Source organism: Ctenopharyngodon idella, chromosome 5, assembly GCF_019924925.1.
Source record: "Ctenopharyngodon idella isolate HZGC_01 chromosome 5, HZGC01, whole genome shotgun sequence".
NCBI classification, from domain to species: domain Eukaryota; kingdom Metazoa; phylum Chordata; class Actinopteri; order Cypriniformes; family Xenocyprididae; genus Ctenopharyngodon; species Ctenopharyngodon idella.
This window is the reverse complement of record NC_067224.1, coordinates 34,025,547-34,041,732: the sequence shown is the minus strand read 5'-3', so window position 1 is coordinate 34,041,732 and position 16,186 is coordinate 34,025,547. Positions and strand designations below refer to the sequence as shown.

Below are 16,186 nucleotides of genomic sequence, written 5' to 3'. Positions count from 1 at the left end.
TTTTTTTTTTATTTTTTTTTATTTATTACCGTAATACAGTAAACATTAATATTAGAAATAAAAATAATCCTAGTTGGACACATTTTTATTTCTTTATGCGAAAGGTACCTTTTTTTTAGTTTTGGGAGAAATATGTAGACATTTGACTTTTCATAATATTCACTCAGATAAACTACTGTTCAATTTTTTTTTTTTAATAAATACTTTTTTTCCAGCAAGGTTGTATAACATGATCAAAAGTCACAGAAATTATATTTATTTAAAATAAATATTTTGTAACATTATAAACGCTGTTCTTTTGGACTTTATCAAAGAATCCTGACAAAAAGTGTCACAGTTTTCACAAAAATATTAAGCAGCACAACTGTTTTAAACATTGATAAGAAATGTTTATTGAGCACCAAATCAGCATATTAGAATGATTTCTGAAGGATCATGTGACACTGAAGACTGGAGTAATGATGCTAAAAAAAACAGCTTTGCCATCACAGGACTAAAATTTTAAATATATTCAAAGAGAAAATTATTACTTTAATTGTAATATTTCACATATTACTGTTTTACTTTTCAAATGAATGCAGACTCGATGAATATAAGAGACTTCTTTCAAAAACATTTAAAAAAAAAAAATACTAACCCCAAAATTTTGAACAGTAGTGTACCTCTGAGACTTGAAGGTTTAAAAAAAATAATAATAATGGGACAAATTGGTATGTGTAATGCACTAAAATGAAATGCAAGTTTACTTGTTTCCATAAAGAGATTTTTTTTTTTTTCATAGAGAAAGTCAGTAAAGTTACAAGACTGTGCACTTTATTTATCGTTCATCAATAGAACATCAAATACTTTCCTTTAACGTATACTGTAATAAAATAGGACTAGAAATGCATGCAACAAAAAGGCCAGGACAACAAAAATAATTCAATTCTCAACAATAAACTGCAACTCATTTTCAATCCACCAGTGTTGGCACTACAAAGCATCGTTTAACAAAAAGTAAGGCTGGCATTGATACAACACTAGCAATAACTAAACTGTAAACCTTTTTTCTTCTCTTACAATCGCATTTAAGAGGTATTCAGACACTGCATATGCCAATGCTACTGTACTGTATTTTATACTAGGAAACAGAGGGGGGAAAAAAAGGTCTAATCAGCTTTTGTGCATTTGTCATGCACTGAGGAGCCACAGGCTCTTCCAAACAGATCATAATCAAAGGCACTAAAGCTTTACAAAGCAAAGATCAACAGGCCAGCACTACACTGAGAATGATGGGCACCAAAGAAATAGATCACATGATCTGAAAGTACCACAGAGGATGTTTTGGACTCATTTCCTTGAGATATTCATCACATAAAACTGAGCTACCTGGAGATTTTGCATATGCTTTTGCACATGTAGCTTTGATTTGAAAATGAATGGGGTGAATCGTTTGAGATCTGGCAAAATGAATCCATTTCAATAGCCAATGAGAGAATCGCACTGACATGATCTAGGGGCGAGATTGAAACATTGTTCATTGATGATGGGATAAGGGGCAAATGATCTTTGAACACATTTAAAGTGCACTTACAACACTCTGGATTCACAATCATCAAGTCTTACAGCTATTATGACATTTATGTAACAAGACAGTACCAAACTGCCATCCACACTCATCAATCATCACCAACTTTGCATGTGTTTGAACACGGTATGGCTCAAACTATGCAGATTCAAATCTTTCCATCAAACTCAACTAAGTCTCATCTGTTGGTCATGATGAACTTTTGCATCAAAATCCAAAAAGAATTAAAAGTGCAAACAAATACGTACTTAGAAATGATAAATCACATTTATTGAACTTAAAAATAAAAAAGGGGAATATTTTTTTCACACGTTATAGACCATATTTCCCAACACCTAAGGCTGCTATTAACAATGCATGAATAAACACCTGCTTTTTAAATTCAGAAGTTGGTCTTTCCTTTAAGAAATGTAAGGCAGTTCTCCAATTAAAGAATAAAAAATAACTTCTGGCAGTCAGTCGACTTTTTTTTTTTCCTTAAAAACCATTAAATACCCATTAAAATGAGCATTTTGTGCTAATGATGGTTAACTAGCAAAAATAATTCAATAATTTACTACTACATTATTTTAATTTAGCTCTGGGTTTCTGTGTTTACATATTGACATCTTTTCCCCCAATTTAAGTGACTGTTAAGTGGGAAATTAATAATTTCCATTAAAGACACAGCTTTGTAAATTCACAGATGTATCTCCCAAGCATACACACACACACACACACACACACACACACACACACACACACACACACACACAAACACACACACATAGATAAAGAAACCAGAAAACAAAACAAAACCAGGTTAGAAAAGTCTATACGACCATCACAGATCAACATACTCGGTGTCATACACAGAAGTACCGAATATATATATTTATATATATTATGATTCAAAAACCCACAGGAGATGTGCATATTATTATTTGAGCTGTGTTCTATGAACCAAGGAGCATTCAAACTGAAGGACGGCCTGTTGCGAGATCATATCTACGGTTTGCACGGCACTAAGAGCCCATTTTGAGCAGATTTCATGGCTTCCATTATAACAATGTTCTCCAATTATAACATTGTTCTTCTAGCATTGTTCTCCAAATGTTCCATCCTCTGAAACAGCCCACTCTGGATTTAGTTACTTTTGTTATTTCAGTTACTAATCAGTAGAAATTGGCGGTGGGACTGGACGGGATGGAGAGCGTTTGTTAAATGGGGGCATCGCCGAAATGTTTTAGCCGGATACGTTGGATATAGCTGACAGGGCTGTAGTTTGAATGAGCGGGGCTGTAGTTTGAATGAGCGGGGCTGTAATTGGAGTGTGCTGGGCTGTAGCGTCCGGGGCTGCAGACGTCCGGTGAGCCCATGTGACGAGCTGGGCTGAAACGGCCCACGGGGGACATCAAACCACTCGCTGGAGAGCCAGGGGTGACTGAGTGAGCCCTGAAATGGCTCTTGTACACTGCAGGAGTCTGCCAGCTGAAAACATAAATACAGATCTCTTAGTGGACATAAATATTTGTCACAAGATGTTCTCAAGAGGGATCTTTAAAAAAAAAGCCTATCATAGACCAACAGGATTTTTCTTGCTCTTTGAAAATGAAAGAATATACACTATTGTTTAAAAATTTGGGCTTGTTAAAGGAATAGTTCACCTAAAAATGAAAATTATCCCATAATTTACTCACCCTCAAGCCATCCTAGGTTTATATGTCTTTCTTCTTTCATCCGAACACAATCGGAGTTATATTAAAAAATATCCTGGCTCTTCCAAGCTTTAATGGGAGAGAATGGTACCATTTTTTGAAGCCCTAAAAAGCACATCCATCCATCATAAAAATAGTCCATACGACTCCAGGGGGTTAATAACGGCCTTCTGAAGTGAAGCGATGCATTTTTGTAAGAAATATCCATATTGATGACTTTAAAAACTATAATAACTGGCTTCCGGTATGTGAGTCTAGTTCCGGTCAAACAGCAACCTCTGACCTGACGTATGATGTATTGACGAACGCAGAAGTGCAATGAATAGAGCAAAACAAAACACCGGTCACAAATTAAAAGACTAAAACAAGAATTTTTAAAGAGAAATGTTGGAGCAGCGTGAGTTTGTTGCCCAGCCCTATTTGTTTGAACTGCGAGAGGCGTCTACTCTCACCTAAGGTTACACTACGCCTACGTCATATGCCGGAACTCTACTCTCTCATGAATGTGCGGATGGCCATTAGTGGTAGCCAGTTATTATAGTTTATAAAGTTTTAAATATGGATATTTTTCATACAAAAACTCATCTCTTTACACCAGGTGGCCTTTATTAACCTCTAGAGCCGTATGGATTACTTTTATGATGAATGGATGTGCTTTTTTGAGCTTCAAAAAAAAAAAAAAAAAGGCACCATTCACTCCCATTACAAAGCTTGGAAGCGCCAGTATATATTTTTTTTAATATAACTCAGATTGTGTTTGGCTGAAAGAAGAAAGTAATTTACACCTAGGATTGCTTGAGGGTGAGTAAATTACGAGTAAACTATCCCTTTAAGATTTTTTTTTTTTAATGTTTTTGAAAAAAGTCTCTTTTGCTAACCAAGGCTACATTAATTTGATCAAAAATACAGTAAAAAACAGTAATATTGTGAAATATTATTACAATTTAAAATAATGGTTTTATGTTTTAATATATTTTAAAATGTAAATTATTTATATTTTTATAATTTAAAATGTTATCAGCCATTACACTGGTCTTCAGTGTCACATGATCCATCAAAAATCATTCTAATATGCTGATTTGGTGCCCAAGAAACATTTATTATTATCAATGTTGAAAACATTTGTCCTGCTTAATATTTTGTGGAAAACTGCGATACAATTTTTATTAAGATTTTGTGATAATAGAAAGTTCAAAAGAACAGCATTTATTTAAAATAGAAAGCTTTTGAGACATTATACATGTCTTTACTGTCACTTTTGATCAATTTAATGCATCCTTTCTGAATAAAAGTATTAATTTAAAATAAACTTTTGAACAGTATTATAATGTACAGTGCAGATTATCTTAATTTCTAACTCTCACTAGTGAGCTACACATACCTACCTTTGCATTTCTAAGTGGGAGAATGCCTGAATTGTGCTCTTCCATTTGTGAATGCTGGGATACTTCAGAGGGTCAACATCTGTGACTCCTAAAGCTGACAAAACCTCCCTGTCCAACTTGGTGGGTGAATCACTGAAAAATTAAAGAAAGAGTGAATGAGTGAAAGAGTGAAAGCCAAAAACTTGACCTTTCCATTCACTGTAGACAGATTATAGTTCCTAGAATGTATCTGAACGGAGCATAACTAGAGAAGTGTACGGGACGTTCTGTACATTGTATAAAATAGGACCTAAAAAGATTCCCTTCCCCCCATTTCTTTATAACATATAGTGAGTAAAGGAGTGTTTTACCTTCAGAAAATGTGACAACAAGAGGAGACATGCATCTTGACAATTTAGTGTGTATTTGCTTAAGAAGACATGAAAGAAAACTCAATTCAGTACTCGCGTGCAGTCTGTGTGCACGTTTCAGACAAGATTTAAACATGTGAAAATGATTAACTTTCTTGAGGAAGCAGAACTGGCCTGATTGTTCAGATAGGTGATTATTATAGTTTTAGGGGAGCTGAGACGACAGAGGGAGGCTGAAGCCCCTCTAAAAAGGGCCTGGAACTACCCCTGAAGTGTACTACAAGAGCCTTACTATTTCATTCCACTATTTTCCTAGTCTAGAAATCACAATTTAGAAATTCTGATATACTGCCAGAAATATCACAGTGATCATAGGCTCCTCTCACCCTTCAATGAAGAGTCTTTTCGTCACTCTGGGAGGGGTCCTCAGTATGAAGTCCTGAGAGCTGTCAAGTGATCTGTAGGAGCTGGAAGACCCTGAGGAGCTGAGGTCTCTTCCCCCATGATCCCAGGACTTTGATCTGGCACATATCGTGCGCTCACCCCCTGAGGTCTCTATGGTCTGTTGGTTCATAGGTTCTAACCTCTCACTGGCCAGAAAGTATTCATCTGAACTTGCACTGGACCTCCCATCTACTTCATTTCTTCTCTCCACTCCATCATTCTCAGCTGCTCGTAACACAGACGTCCTGTCCTTCTCAAACACAGAGTCATCTTCCGAGGACAACGAGAGGCGGCCCAGTCCCGAGGTGAGCTCTGTGGCCTGGGCGTCTCTGTGGCGTTTCCCTCCACTCCTTCTTCTCTCCCTGTTTGTCCTCTCTGGCTCATCCAGCAAAGACATCCTCTCAAACTCAGCCATTAGGTTCGAGATGGGCGACAGCATGCAGGAACTAGAGGAACTGCAGATGCGAGGGGACATTTTGTCCCCGTTTGGAGTCCTGTCCCCGGGGCCCTGTTCGCACAGGCCATTTTTACTGCTGGAGATCAAGGATTTTTCGGAGAGCAGTAAATCCTGCTCTGCTGCTACCTCTATGAGGTCAGCACTGTGGGAAACTGGTAGGATGTGAAATTCAAGCCCCCCTACCGCCCCCTGCAGGCCATCTTTGGAGCACACAGAAGAAATACTGGTGAGTGCAGCATTCTGCCTGTTCTTGATCTCCTCCAGGCTGATGTCATCACCCTCATCCAGAAATGCCCCCACAGAGATGGAGTTACAGAACTTCTTCAGTTTGCCTGAAATTTAAAAGAGGACATTTCATGGAGTGAAGGATTTCCCTTGGCCTTTGAAATCAAAAAGTTTGATGTACAATGCAAACATACTTTAACATTCACAAGTTCCTTCCCCAGTCCCCAATATATAATATTGAATAATCACATGTGCATATTAATAAAATCATTTTACATGCAAGCCAGTAAAGTAATCAAGTCACAATTTACATATAGAAATCTTGAATGTACAGTAGCAAGCAATGATCTGCATTTATATAAAAGTAACTGAAGTATAATTTTTGTATATACATTATTTACACACATTCATATACACACACAATGCACCACTATTCAAATGTTTGGGGTTGTTTTTGAAAGAAGACTCATGCTCACCAAGGCTGCATTTATTTTATCAACAATACAGTAAAAAAAATAATATTGTGAAATTACTACAATTTAATATACTGTTGTCTTTTTAAAATGTCATTTATTTCTGTGATAGCAAAGCTAAATAGCAAAACTGCTTAATATTTTTATGAAAATCACAATACATTTTTTAGGATTCTTTGATGAATAGAAAGTTCAAAAGAAGATAATTTATTTGAAATAGAAATCTTTTCATTATAAATGTCTTGACTGTTAATTTAATGCACCCTGCATGGGGAATTTTTCTTCTAAAATTACTTGGAATCAGCATTGTTTCAGAATATTTCTGGTTATTAATTCTGATATTAGAATAGAACTGCATGTTGTTTAAGGAGCAATGTTCTTTTGAAACAACACCAATGTCTATGGTAACAACATTACAGTTTAAATAATACAAATAAAAATTTTATAAAATGATAAAGGTCATTTCAGCCTGATAAAAGATTATTCATCTTATAAAGTGCCCCTGTTATGCCATTTTGAAGGTTCCTAATTTTGTTTTGTAGGTCTCCTACAATAGGTGTACATGCATCCAAGGTACCAAAAAACAAAACAATACAAAACAAAAAAAAAAACACTTTAATTTTCTCATAATATATACTGCACATCACCTAATTTTTCAAAGGCCCTGTTTACACCTGATATTATTAAAGATGTGTTTTGGTCGATCGGATCACAAGTAGACAAGGTAGACACATACCCTGGTGCATTAATCCGTCTCTTTTGACCACTTTCATACACTTCTGTCCTAATTTCTTGGAGGGGAGGGTCTATGGAAGGGTAAATGTATGGGCTTTTTCAAATCTCTTCGATTTAATGGACAAAATAAGTTCAAACAATTTACATATGAACATGCCCGGAGGCTTTTCGTCTTCAAACCAAACTTGGGTCTTCAGCTGACAAAGTTTAAATCCCATCTGGCTAGCGCACTTCCCATAATGTTTATGCATTAGGTCAGTAGATGGAGAGTAGGCGGTGGCTGTTCGAACACATTCAACCAGCTGTATTTATTGCCGTCCAATAGTGATCCAATCAACCAAAATGCATCTTAATACCAGATGTAAACAGGGCCAAAAAGCCTGAAAAGAGTTCAAAGATTCAGACTCTCTAAGCCCCTCCTTTCCACAAGCCTACTCTGCTCTGATTGGTCAGTTGGCCCAGTCTGTTGTGATTGCTCTACCACTTACAGTGTGTCGGAAACAAAACGCCTATTGAATTTCAGCTCTGGAGGCTTCCTCAGCACTTGATACACAGTGATACGAACGGTAACAATGGCGTCAGTTTTACCGTATCAATTCCAGTGCGAGTCCCTATTCTTTTGAAGTGCATGCACAATGGATTCACAGCACTGAAAATAGTCGACAACATGAACCGATCTCTTCCAGGCCTCAGCTACAGTGACAGTGTTTGAGAACAGAGCGAAGCAGACCATAGGCTGGCATTATGCAAATTTGTTACATAGTTATGGAGGTATGTAACAGGAAGTGAGACTGGAATTGCTGGCGACTCGGTTTGGCAGTTCAGAATCGATTCTTTCTTTTAGGAGACAATAACTTTATTTGTTGAGCACTTTGATCTTTGAAACTTTGCAGACCTTTTACATTCACAATGGCCTATTTTAATGTCAGAACAGCAAATTTGCCAAACGTCTGCAGCTATGTTAAGAGTCAGTGGTCTTACCCGGAGATGGGGTTTTAAACCTGTTGCTGGTTTCATTCTCTCCAGCCTCCTCATGAGCGCGCTCCTTGAAGTCCTTTTTACTGAGGTATTCTTCAAGCACTTTCAGGCCTTCAGTTGACTGCAGATCCACAAAACTATCCAGGAAATCCCAGTACTCTGCCCAGGGATGACCAAGCTCATGGGCCAGATCTCTGCTCACAAACAGAACACCAATATGAAATCAATGCTTAATACTCTATTATTGCCTAAAGAACACAAAATGAGTGTCTATGATGTATAAGTAATGTCTAGCTTCCTTAAATTATATCTTAGCACTGACCTGCCAACTCTTTCTGCCCCACGGTCTGGGTCGGACTTTAAGATGTTGTGGAAATGGTCTGCTCGTTCTCTGGGAGGAGTCTTCCACGCCCGTCTGAACTCATCCGCCTATAACAACGCAATGGTTTTTATTCATAGACAAATCTGATTAGGTCATGACTAAACATCTGTTGAGTCTGACAGCACAAAACTGACAGTACAAAACAAAACTCACTTTAGATGGACTCAAAGGCCCAGCAAAGGCCCTGACTGCCATAACTGGATCCTTTGGGCTTCTGGGTAACCTTGGTGAAAGGTTTTCCATTGGCTCAGGGGACCAAGGTGTACCAATCACAGGCTGGGAGGAGTTATCAGTGGCTCTCAATAAAGGGATGTATAATCGATCTGTAGCCCATCAGATATCAGGTGTTAGATTATGGTTTGTAACCAATCTACATTTTTAAAATGTATTAATACAAAAGTATATATCATTGGCTTACCTTCTAAATATTCATTTATCTTCTGTTTGACCTCCTGAATTTTACCCTTCTCTTTCATTCTTTCACAAATGACCTAAATTAGGGGAATACAATGGATGACTGATAAGATTTGATAAATTTCTTAGCATGAAAGCTAATGTATCAGGGTTGCCGTACCTCTGAGGGTTTCTGGTTGTACTTGTTCTTGCAGTTCTTGTCAATGTCTGGATGAGAACAGAGTATGTTTACCACCTCTGGACAGCCAAATTTACACGCAAAGTGGAGAGGCGTCTCAAACCCCTATGAAACACAGGATACAGCATTAAGCTGGCATATTAGATATCATATGCATGTACCAGACAAAAAAGATGTTCAAAATATTGGCGTCTAAATAATGTTGGCTTTAAAGATATCGTCTTTATCAAATTCTGAGGCAGCACTGAATGTATTGTCCACACAAAAGGCAATAGCTCAATGCATTGTGAAGTTTTTAATCCAAGATGGAAACTTGGACATTTTTAGATTTTAAAATATTTTATTCAGAAATACCTGTAAGAACAAATTTTACACAATATTTTTGTGCTTAGAGTATGTTCACGTAATTACCAGATAATAATAACCCAGATGTTCTACTCTGAGCTGTTCACGTCCTCAGACTCAGAATTATTCGTTTCTATGGAAACAATATTAACGTCAAAATGAATACATGTAATTTATACAAGTAACAGTTGCTATGCAAATGCATTATTAATAAACTTTAAAAAATAAACTTTTAAAAGTTTATTTAGCGGGACATTAGTTATCCAACTCTTTTCTAGCTACATCAAACTGTTTTGTACATTTTGTTGTTTATTTTCAGATTAATTTTCCATTATTAAGATATTTATAATAGTCAATTACTGAGATAACTACATTTGACTGCTAAAGCTGGTTCCATTTTCAGTGTTTCTGCCATTTTTTTTTTTTTTTTTTTTACCAGTTGTTTATATAAATTATGGTAATTCCGACATTGCATAAACACACCTATAGTATATAGTATAAGTGAACGACTGTGTGAGTGACCATTAATGGCATTAATGCCCATTTCAGTCACTATTACACTACTACATACACACTACTATAGTTAGACGGCTACCTTAACTCTCATGTTACAATATATTATAAAGACAGAATAAGAAGTAGCACTTACAGCTTTATCTGGCGTATTGAGGTACAGGTCTACGATATACCGGATGCGTTTCTGCAGCATGCTCTCCTGGTCATCTGGGTACATAAGACGCATGAAATCTGGGTTCTCAAGAGTGTCCAACAGGATCTGAACAATGCCTGCCTGGTTCTCCTTAGCAGCCACATGCATCACGTTATACCTGCAGCCTTCCTGCAGTCACATTTACAGTAGAGAAACATTTAAACAACAACATTTAGAGACTTTAGAGAAGCTGTTGTGAATATGAAGAAGAGCATGCTTAAAGTCGACATGAAAAGGAAGTTGCGATAGATACACGTCACAATAGGGAAGAAAAGACTGAGTGAAACAGCTTCTCGAACAAGAAAGAAAAAAAATGTAGGGCGGGACTTGATTTTGACCAATGGGAATTGATTGGATTGTTGTTGTTTGCTTTTGCTGCGATCTCATGTGAGTGACAGGTTGTCCCATCCTTGCGCCAGTAAATACATCAAAGAGAAGAGATGTCATTGCAAGAGGGAAAGGAAGTTTTTTTGATTAAAAATTATGAGGGCACATGAATTAATACAAAAATAATGACGTGCACAGATAAATCATTTATTGTAAATACTGCAAAATTCCATGAAAAAATAAGAACTGCCCATTTAGATTTCACAGTGACCTTAAAAGTATACAGCTGACTTCATATATAGTAAAAACGGTGCATGTGAAAATATTTGGGATTTGTAAATAAATAACTTAATATTAAGAAATACCAGGCCAGTTTCGAAAGAGACTTTGAACTTTGCAAAGCCAATAGCTCACCATATCAATTGGAAAAAGAACCAAAACAAACAGATCATGGTACAAAAGCTCTAACCTGGACTACAGTTGGGTTGTCCCCTGACCCAATGAGGTAACGAGGGTTGCTCCAGACCAGCTCAGTAAAGGCCATCTCGTCTCCCTTCTCCACGGCCTTCCTTAGCTTGGCCGTCAAATCTTGTGTCCGAGGGCTCTTAAAACTGTTTGCCTTTTCCCTGTTGATTGTGTCTGCCTCCATCATAGATGGGTGGTCTGGTTTGGGGAATTTAACACACACACACGATGATTAGCTTAACATATTTATACTTCATAAATTATTTTATAATATTTATGTATTTATAATCTAATACATCAATTTTGAAACATGGTTAAAACTACTTAAAATTAGTTTCAACTAAGTATAAATTATAAATGTATAAAATAAATTGATTTTTCAAATGGGCTTTACATCTGAAATAATGGAGATGTTCTTCACCTTTGTTAAACACCAGGCCAGGTTTGACGGGAGAAACACATGGAGTGCTTTTACTAGGCGAAGGGTAGTAGTCACATATGCCTTTGGCAAACTTCTCAGCATCCTCACGATTGGAGAAAGCTTTAAACCGAGCCCCCTTCATCATTTTAACGGCCTGCAAAGCCTCTTTCTTATCTATGTACACATGGGCTCTCTCTACAAAGTCAGAGGAAAAGAAAATCAGTCTTAGACCAACATAACAGGTTTCAGTCATCTCTATATGCATGTAAAAGACTATTGTACTAACAACTCTACAGTATTTGTGCTGATAACCAATTACAGAGGGTACAAAAATCTTGATGATGATTTTCACAAAACGTACACTACAGTTAAAAACGAATACACATTTTAGGTTACCTGAGAAAATATTTTTTACAGTGCTGTGTTAACTGTACGCCTTACATAACATGAAAAAAAAAAAAAAAAAAAAAAATGAAGCAGTCACACTGAGATGGTTTGGGATAAACATAATGTGTTTTTGTATGGTCAATTATTGGCTACAGACAGCATTAAAACATCAACATTTAATGTTTATTTATTGCTTATGAATTTTCAAGATTGTCTATATCAGGGGTCTTCAAAATTTTTAATGGCTAGAAGCCCTAAACAATCCCATTGTGAGATCAATTCTTTAATAGGCTTATAATATAATATAATATATATCAGTTTAAATGATTCAATTAGTTTTAATATATTATTTTCCATAATATTATAATATGAAAATAAAAAGCATTTAAACAGATCTATTAGCTAAATATTTTCTAGAAAAGTGAACATGTAAATTTTTTTTATAGTTATCTAAACATCCCTGAAGCCCACACACACAAAAATCTATATAAACTGATGTATGTAACTGAGGTATTTTGAGTTTGCATGCTACACCTGTGGTGGGTGTAATTGTAAATATCTCTGAGTTTTGTTACTGTGATGTGCCCATCATCTGTTATTTCCACCACTTAATCAAGCCACTCTTCTTTAAAACATGATATTTTATTTCATATCTTTTGCGTATCCTCTCATATTGAGCTTAATGGTCCGCCACCATTAAAGTATTCATGCAGCGACTGATTTGGCTCACATCATTCTCTTTCTATGAAACCTGTAAACCGCATTCATCAGTTCTAACTCTACAGGGATTAACCAGAACACCACAATTATTTCTCATTTAATAGATTACAATCAAATGGATTTCCCCACATATTACATCTGTCCTCTGCATGGCATTTTATTTTTTCAAAAGTGCACGGCCACGCACGAGCGCAGATTAGAGGGAACATTGCTAATATGTTGTCTAAAGTAAAGGTAAAAATGCTTACCATTCCTAGCCAGTACATCCTCCCACAAAGGACACACCCCGTAGAAGAAGGTGGGCGACACCTGTGCAGTTTTAGAGGGAGTCTGTGCCTCCAACTGTGAATTCTCCACATTACAGGGGCACACCGTTCCGCTCAGAGCCTCCTCTTCCGGCGGGTTAAGGCCCATGCCGTACCCAAAATCTCCATCCTCGCCTGTGACCGGATCTGGGGTTGCTGATGTGGCACTGGGTGCCACTAAACTCCCAGAGCCATCCAATGAGGCACTGTTCCCGTTGCTGCCATCAGGCTCAGTAAGTCCAGCATTCTCCACTAGAGCCCTGGCAAGCTTACGCTCAAATATGGCTCTTGTCGTGGCAGTGATGGGGCCACACTTCAAGTTGGCTTTGATGATCTCCTCCCTCAACTCGTCAGCAGTGAGATCTTTCAACCTGCTCAGGACCGCGTCCATGCTTCTACTGCTTTGGCTACCTGATAATAAAAAACACATTTGGGGTTACAAAAAGAAATGGGTATGAAAGCACACATGCAGAAAAGGGAGCACTGTATAATGTGGCAATTATATGTTGACCTCATCAGCTGGAACTGCTGCGTGATTTTTTCCCCTCAAACCAGTTCAGTGCAAATTAAGGTAAAGGTAAGGGGATAGGGTTAGGGGTTAGTATTTGTTGTAGCATTGTGTAGACAATCAACACTGTGATTGAATGACCAATGAAATAACCAGAATCAATTGTGGGCGGAGTTTGCGCTGAACTGGTTTGGGGTCAAAAAAATCATGCAGGACTGCTAGCAAAGATAGTATAACACAGGTAGGGCACTTCATGTAATGTTCTGCACACTCTACTAGTGGTTTTGAGAAATAATTTACTTCCTTCTTTTATTGCTAAGCTATCACATTAAATATGCATGAACAATAAGCGCAAATGTACAGACTGAATATAGTACATATAACTAGGAATGAAGAGCACCAATGATAAAATAAATGTAACAAAATAATAATAATACTAAAAATCTCAACAAAATACATTGCATCATTTAACCAGGTAAAATAAAAAGACAGCACAGGTTTATGGTCTTAAGAGCTTTGGGGCTCTTTGAAGATGAAATAGCTTGGATATATTGCTAAAAATCTTTGTCAGAGACAATGAAAATAGGCTTTTGATGACTGATTTACTACAATGAATGTGAAATTTGGCAAGGAGCAATAAGAGACTAACAATGAAATACTCATTCGCTTGTTTTGAGCATGTGCTTAGACAGCACTGGGAAACAAAAAAGCTAATTTTTGGTTAATAAACAAAAATAAAAACCAATCCAATATAATTTTGTATAAGGACAATGCCACAAATATGAAGTGCAGTTTCACTAGAAGCACCCATTTCTAATATAAACATTTTCAAATATATTTATTGGTTCAAATCTATGTAGCAATTTAGAAGATACTTCCCTTATTTTATTAGACATTATGTATAGAATAGGCAATATCTATGATTTTTTTTCAAACAACACAATAAACAAAGGTCTCCCAATATGAGATGGAAATGTTGAAATTATTTACTTCCTTCACACTTATGAAACGCGGTATGACGTCGTGGCGCGTCATCGCGGCAGTTAAACTGACAGCATAAAGCTCCTTTACATTGTTAAAGATCAAAAACGTGCGACATGAAGTGCAGCTGCTCAAATCGTGGCACCGGTCACGTTTGAACTAAACTCCTCTAAATCTCATCTCCTGTGAGGCAAGCATGCATCTGCAACATATAAAAAGTTTATGGTAACCGAGGTGTCACGCCCAAACTACCATCCATTGTAGTTTTTGTCTGTATATTAGATGATCATGATTAATGGAGATGATAGATCAGAACATGGATGATGAAAATGTCACCCGTCATTTCTGCAGCACTTACCATCTATCAGCTGAACAGTGATGCCGTGCGTGATGTGAAAGCGCAGATGTGCATGTGTGATTTATTAAACGTTTATATGAGTGTGAATCGCGCGGACGCTCTGGAAGGGTCGCATTGTTTACAGCTCGGTTTGCGCATGCGTGTGGAACAGCCTGCGCCTGCTCAGTACGCCGGTTCATGTGTTTCAAACGCCGGTGTCATGAGAAAGAGTCGGGTGCAAGGACTATCGATCTTGTGAGTCGGACCTTTGCAAAGAATCGAATGAACCGGCTCACGAAAACTAATTTTAGGCTGAAAATGCTATTTTTTCCAAGTATTATATTCAAAATTAGATTAAATATATTCATTTAGATTTCTCTACATATCATTTGTCCTTGCGAATCAGTATTTGCAGAAATGTAAGAAAGATAAACACAAAATGTTTCACCATTTATCATTTACCCTCCCTGAAACTGTTTTACATGTATTTTACCATTGTGTATTTTACCATTTTTATTTTATTTTAAACAAATTTATTAATAAGAACATGTAATATGCGACGCCGGTATGTCAGAAATTCCATCATTACGTAAAGGAATGACAGAATTGTTTGAAACGAACTGTTCAAAAGAACCGATTCGCGAAAGAGTCAGAATTTTCCCATCAGTAATCACATATTAAAAGTCAATATCCGACAATGACATCCCGCGATATAATTACTATATTCAATGTAGCGATTATTAATCTCATCACGTGATATTTAACATTTGACAGGTTGACTTTACTAATAAAGACAAAAACGGAGATGAGAAGCTGTGGAAATGAGTGATTAAAAACTCAGCCTGATTAGAGAATATAAATATTACCTCTGCTTCTTTCTGCAAATATGAAGGCTGCAGATGGAGATGGGCTGCACACCAAGAGCTCCTTACATGCTTAGTTTCCATACAGCCATGCCTATTGGCACTTAGAGCAGGAACAAATATCTCTCGCTCGATAATGGCTCGCTCTATACAAAAAGAGATATAATCATACACAACTGGAAAAATGGAGTTCACAGAAATCACGCCATTTGTTTCAAGTTAACGCCTGAGCAAAAATGTGCCTCCCGGAAGTCTCTCTCTCTCGCTCGTTGTATCTTTGCTTGTATTTGAATTGGTTTTAGCAGCGCTCCCAAGTGTCTACCTTGTGTATTTATTATACTAACATGGAAGCGTTTACCGCATCGGAATAAAAATATAAAAAAGGTAATTATAAATTTATATTTCGCAATTCTGATAAAAAAAAAAAATCAGAATTGTCAGATATAAATTTGCAATTCTGACTTTTTTCTCTCAGTTGCTCGTTATGTTCCGCAATTCTGACCTTTTCCCTCAAGAATTGTGAGATATAAACG

The 16,186-nt window shown here is 36.9% G+C and overlaps 1 protein-coding gene across 2 annotated transcripts; it reads right to left on the bottom strand.

Moving 5' to 3' along the window:
- Nucleotides 1-796: 796 nt before the first annotated feature.
- ankle2 (ankyrin repeat and LEM domain containing 2) lies at nucleotides 797-15,931 on the bottom strand. 2 transcript variants are annotated; one of them, XM_051892626.1, is made up of 13 exons: nucleotides 15,657-15,931; nucleotides 12,908-13,375; nucleotides 11,553-11,747; nucleotides 11,136-11,329; nucleotides 10,280-10,468; nucleotides 9,268-9,390; nucleotides 9,112-9,184; nucleotides 8,847-9,016; nucleotides 8,634-8,740; nucleotides 8,315-8,505; nucleotides 5,386-6,232; nucleotides 4,650-4,781; nucleotides 797-3,037 (listed from the first exon to the last, which is right to left on the bottom strand). In XM_051892626.1, the coding sequence occupies exons 2-13, from the start codon at nucleotides 13,353-13,355 to the stop codon at nucleotides 2,767-2,769; spliced, it is 2,940 nt and encodes a 979-aa protein (XP_051748586.1). In that variant the 5' UTR covers nucleotides 13,356-13,375; nucleotides 15,657-15,931; the 3' UTR covers nucleotides 797-2,766. The 2 variants fall into 2 exon arrangements, with proteins under 2 accessions (XP_051748586.1, XP_051748587.1); XM_051892627.1 differs by lacking the exon at nucleotides 15,657-15,931 and adding an exon at nucleotides 14,812-14,960.
- Between the last annotated feature and the right edge of the window lie 255 nt (nucleotides 15,932-16,186).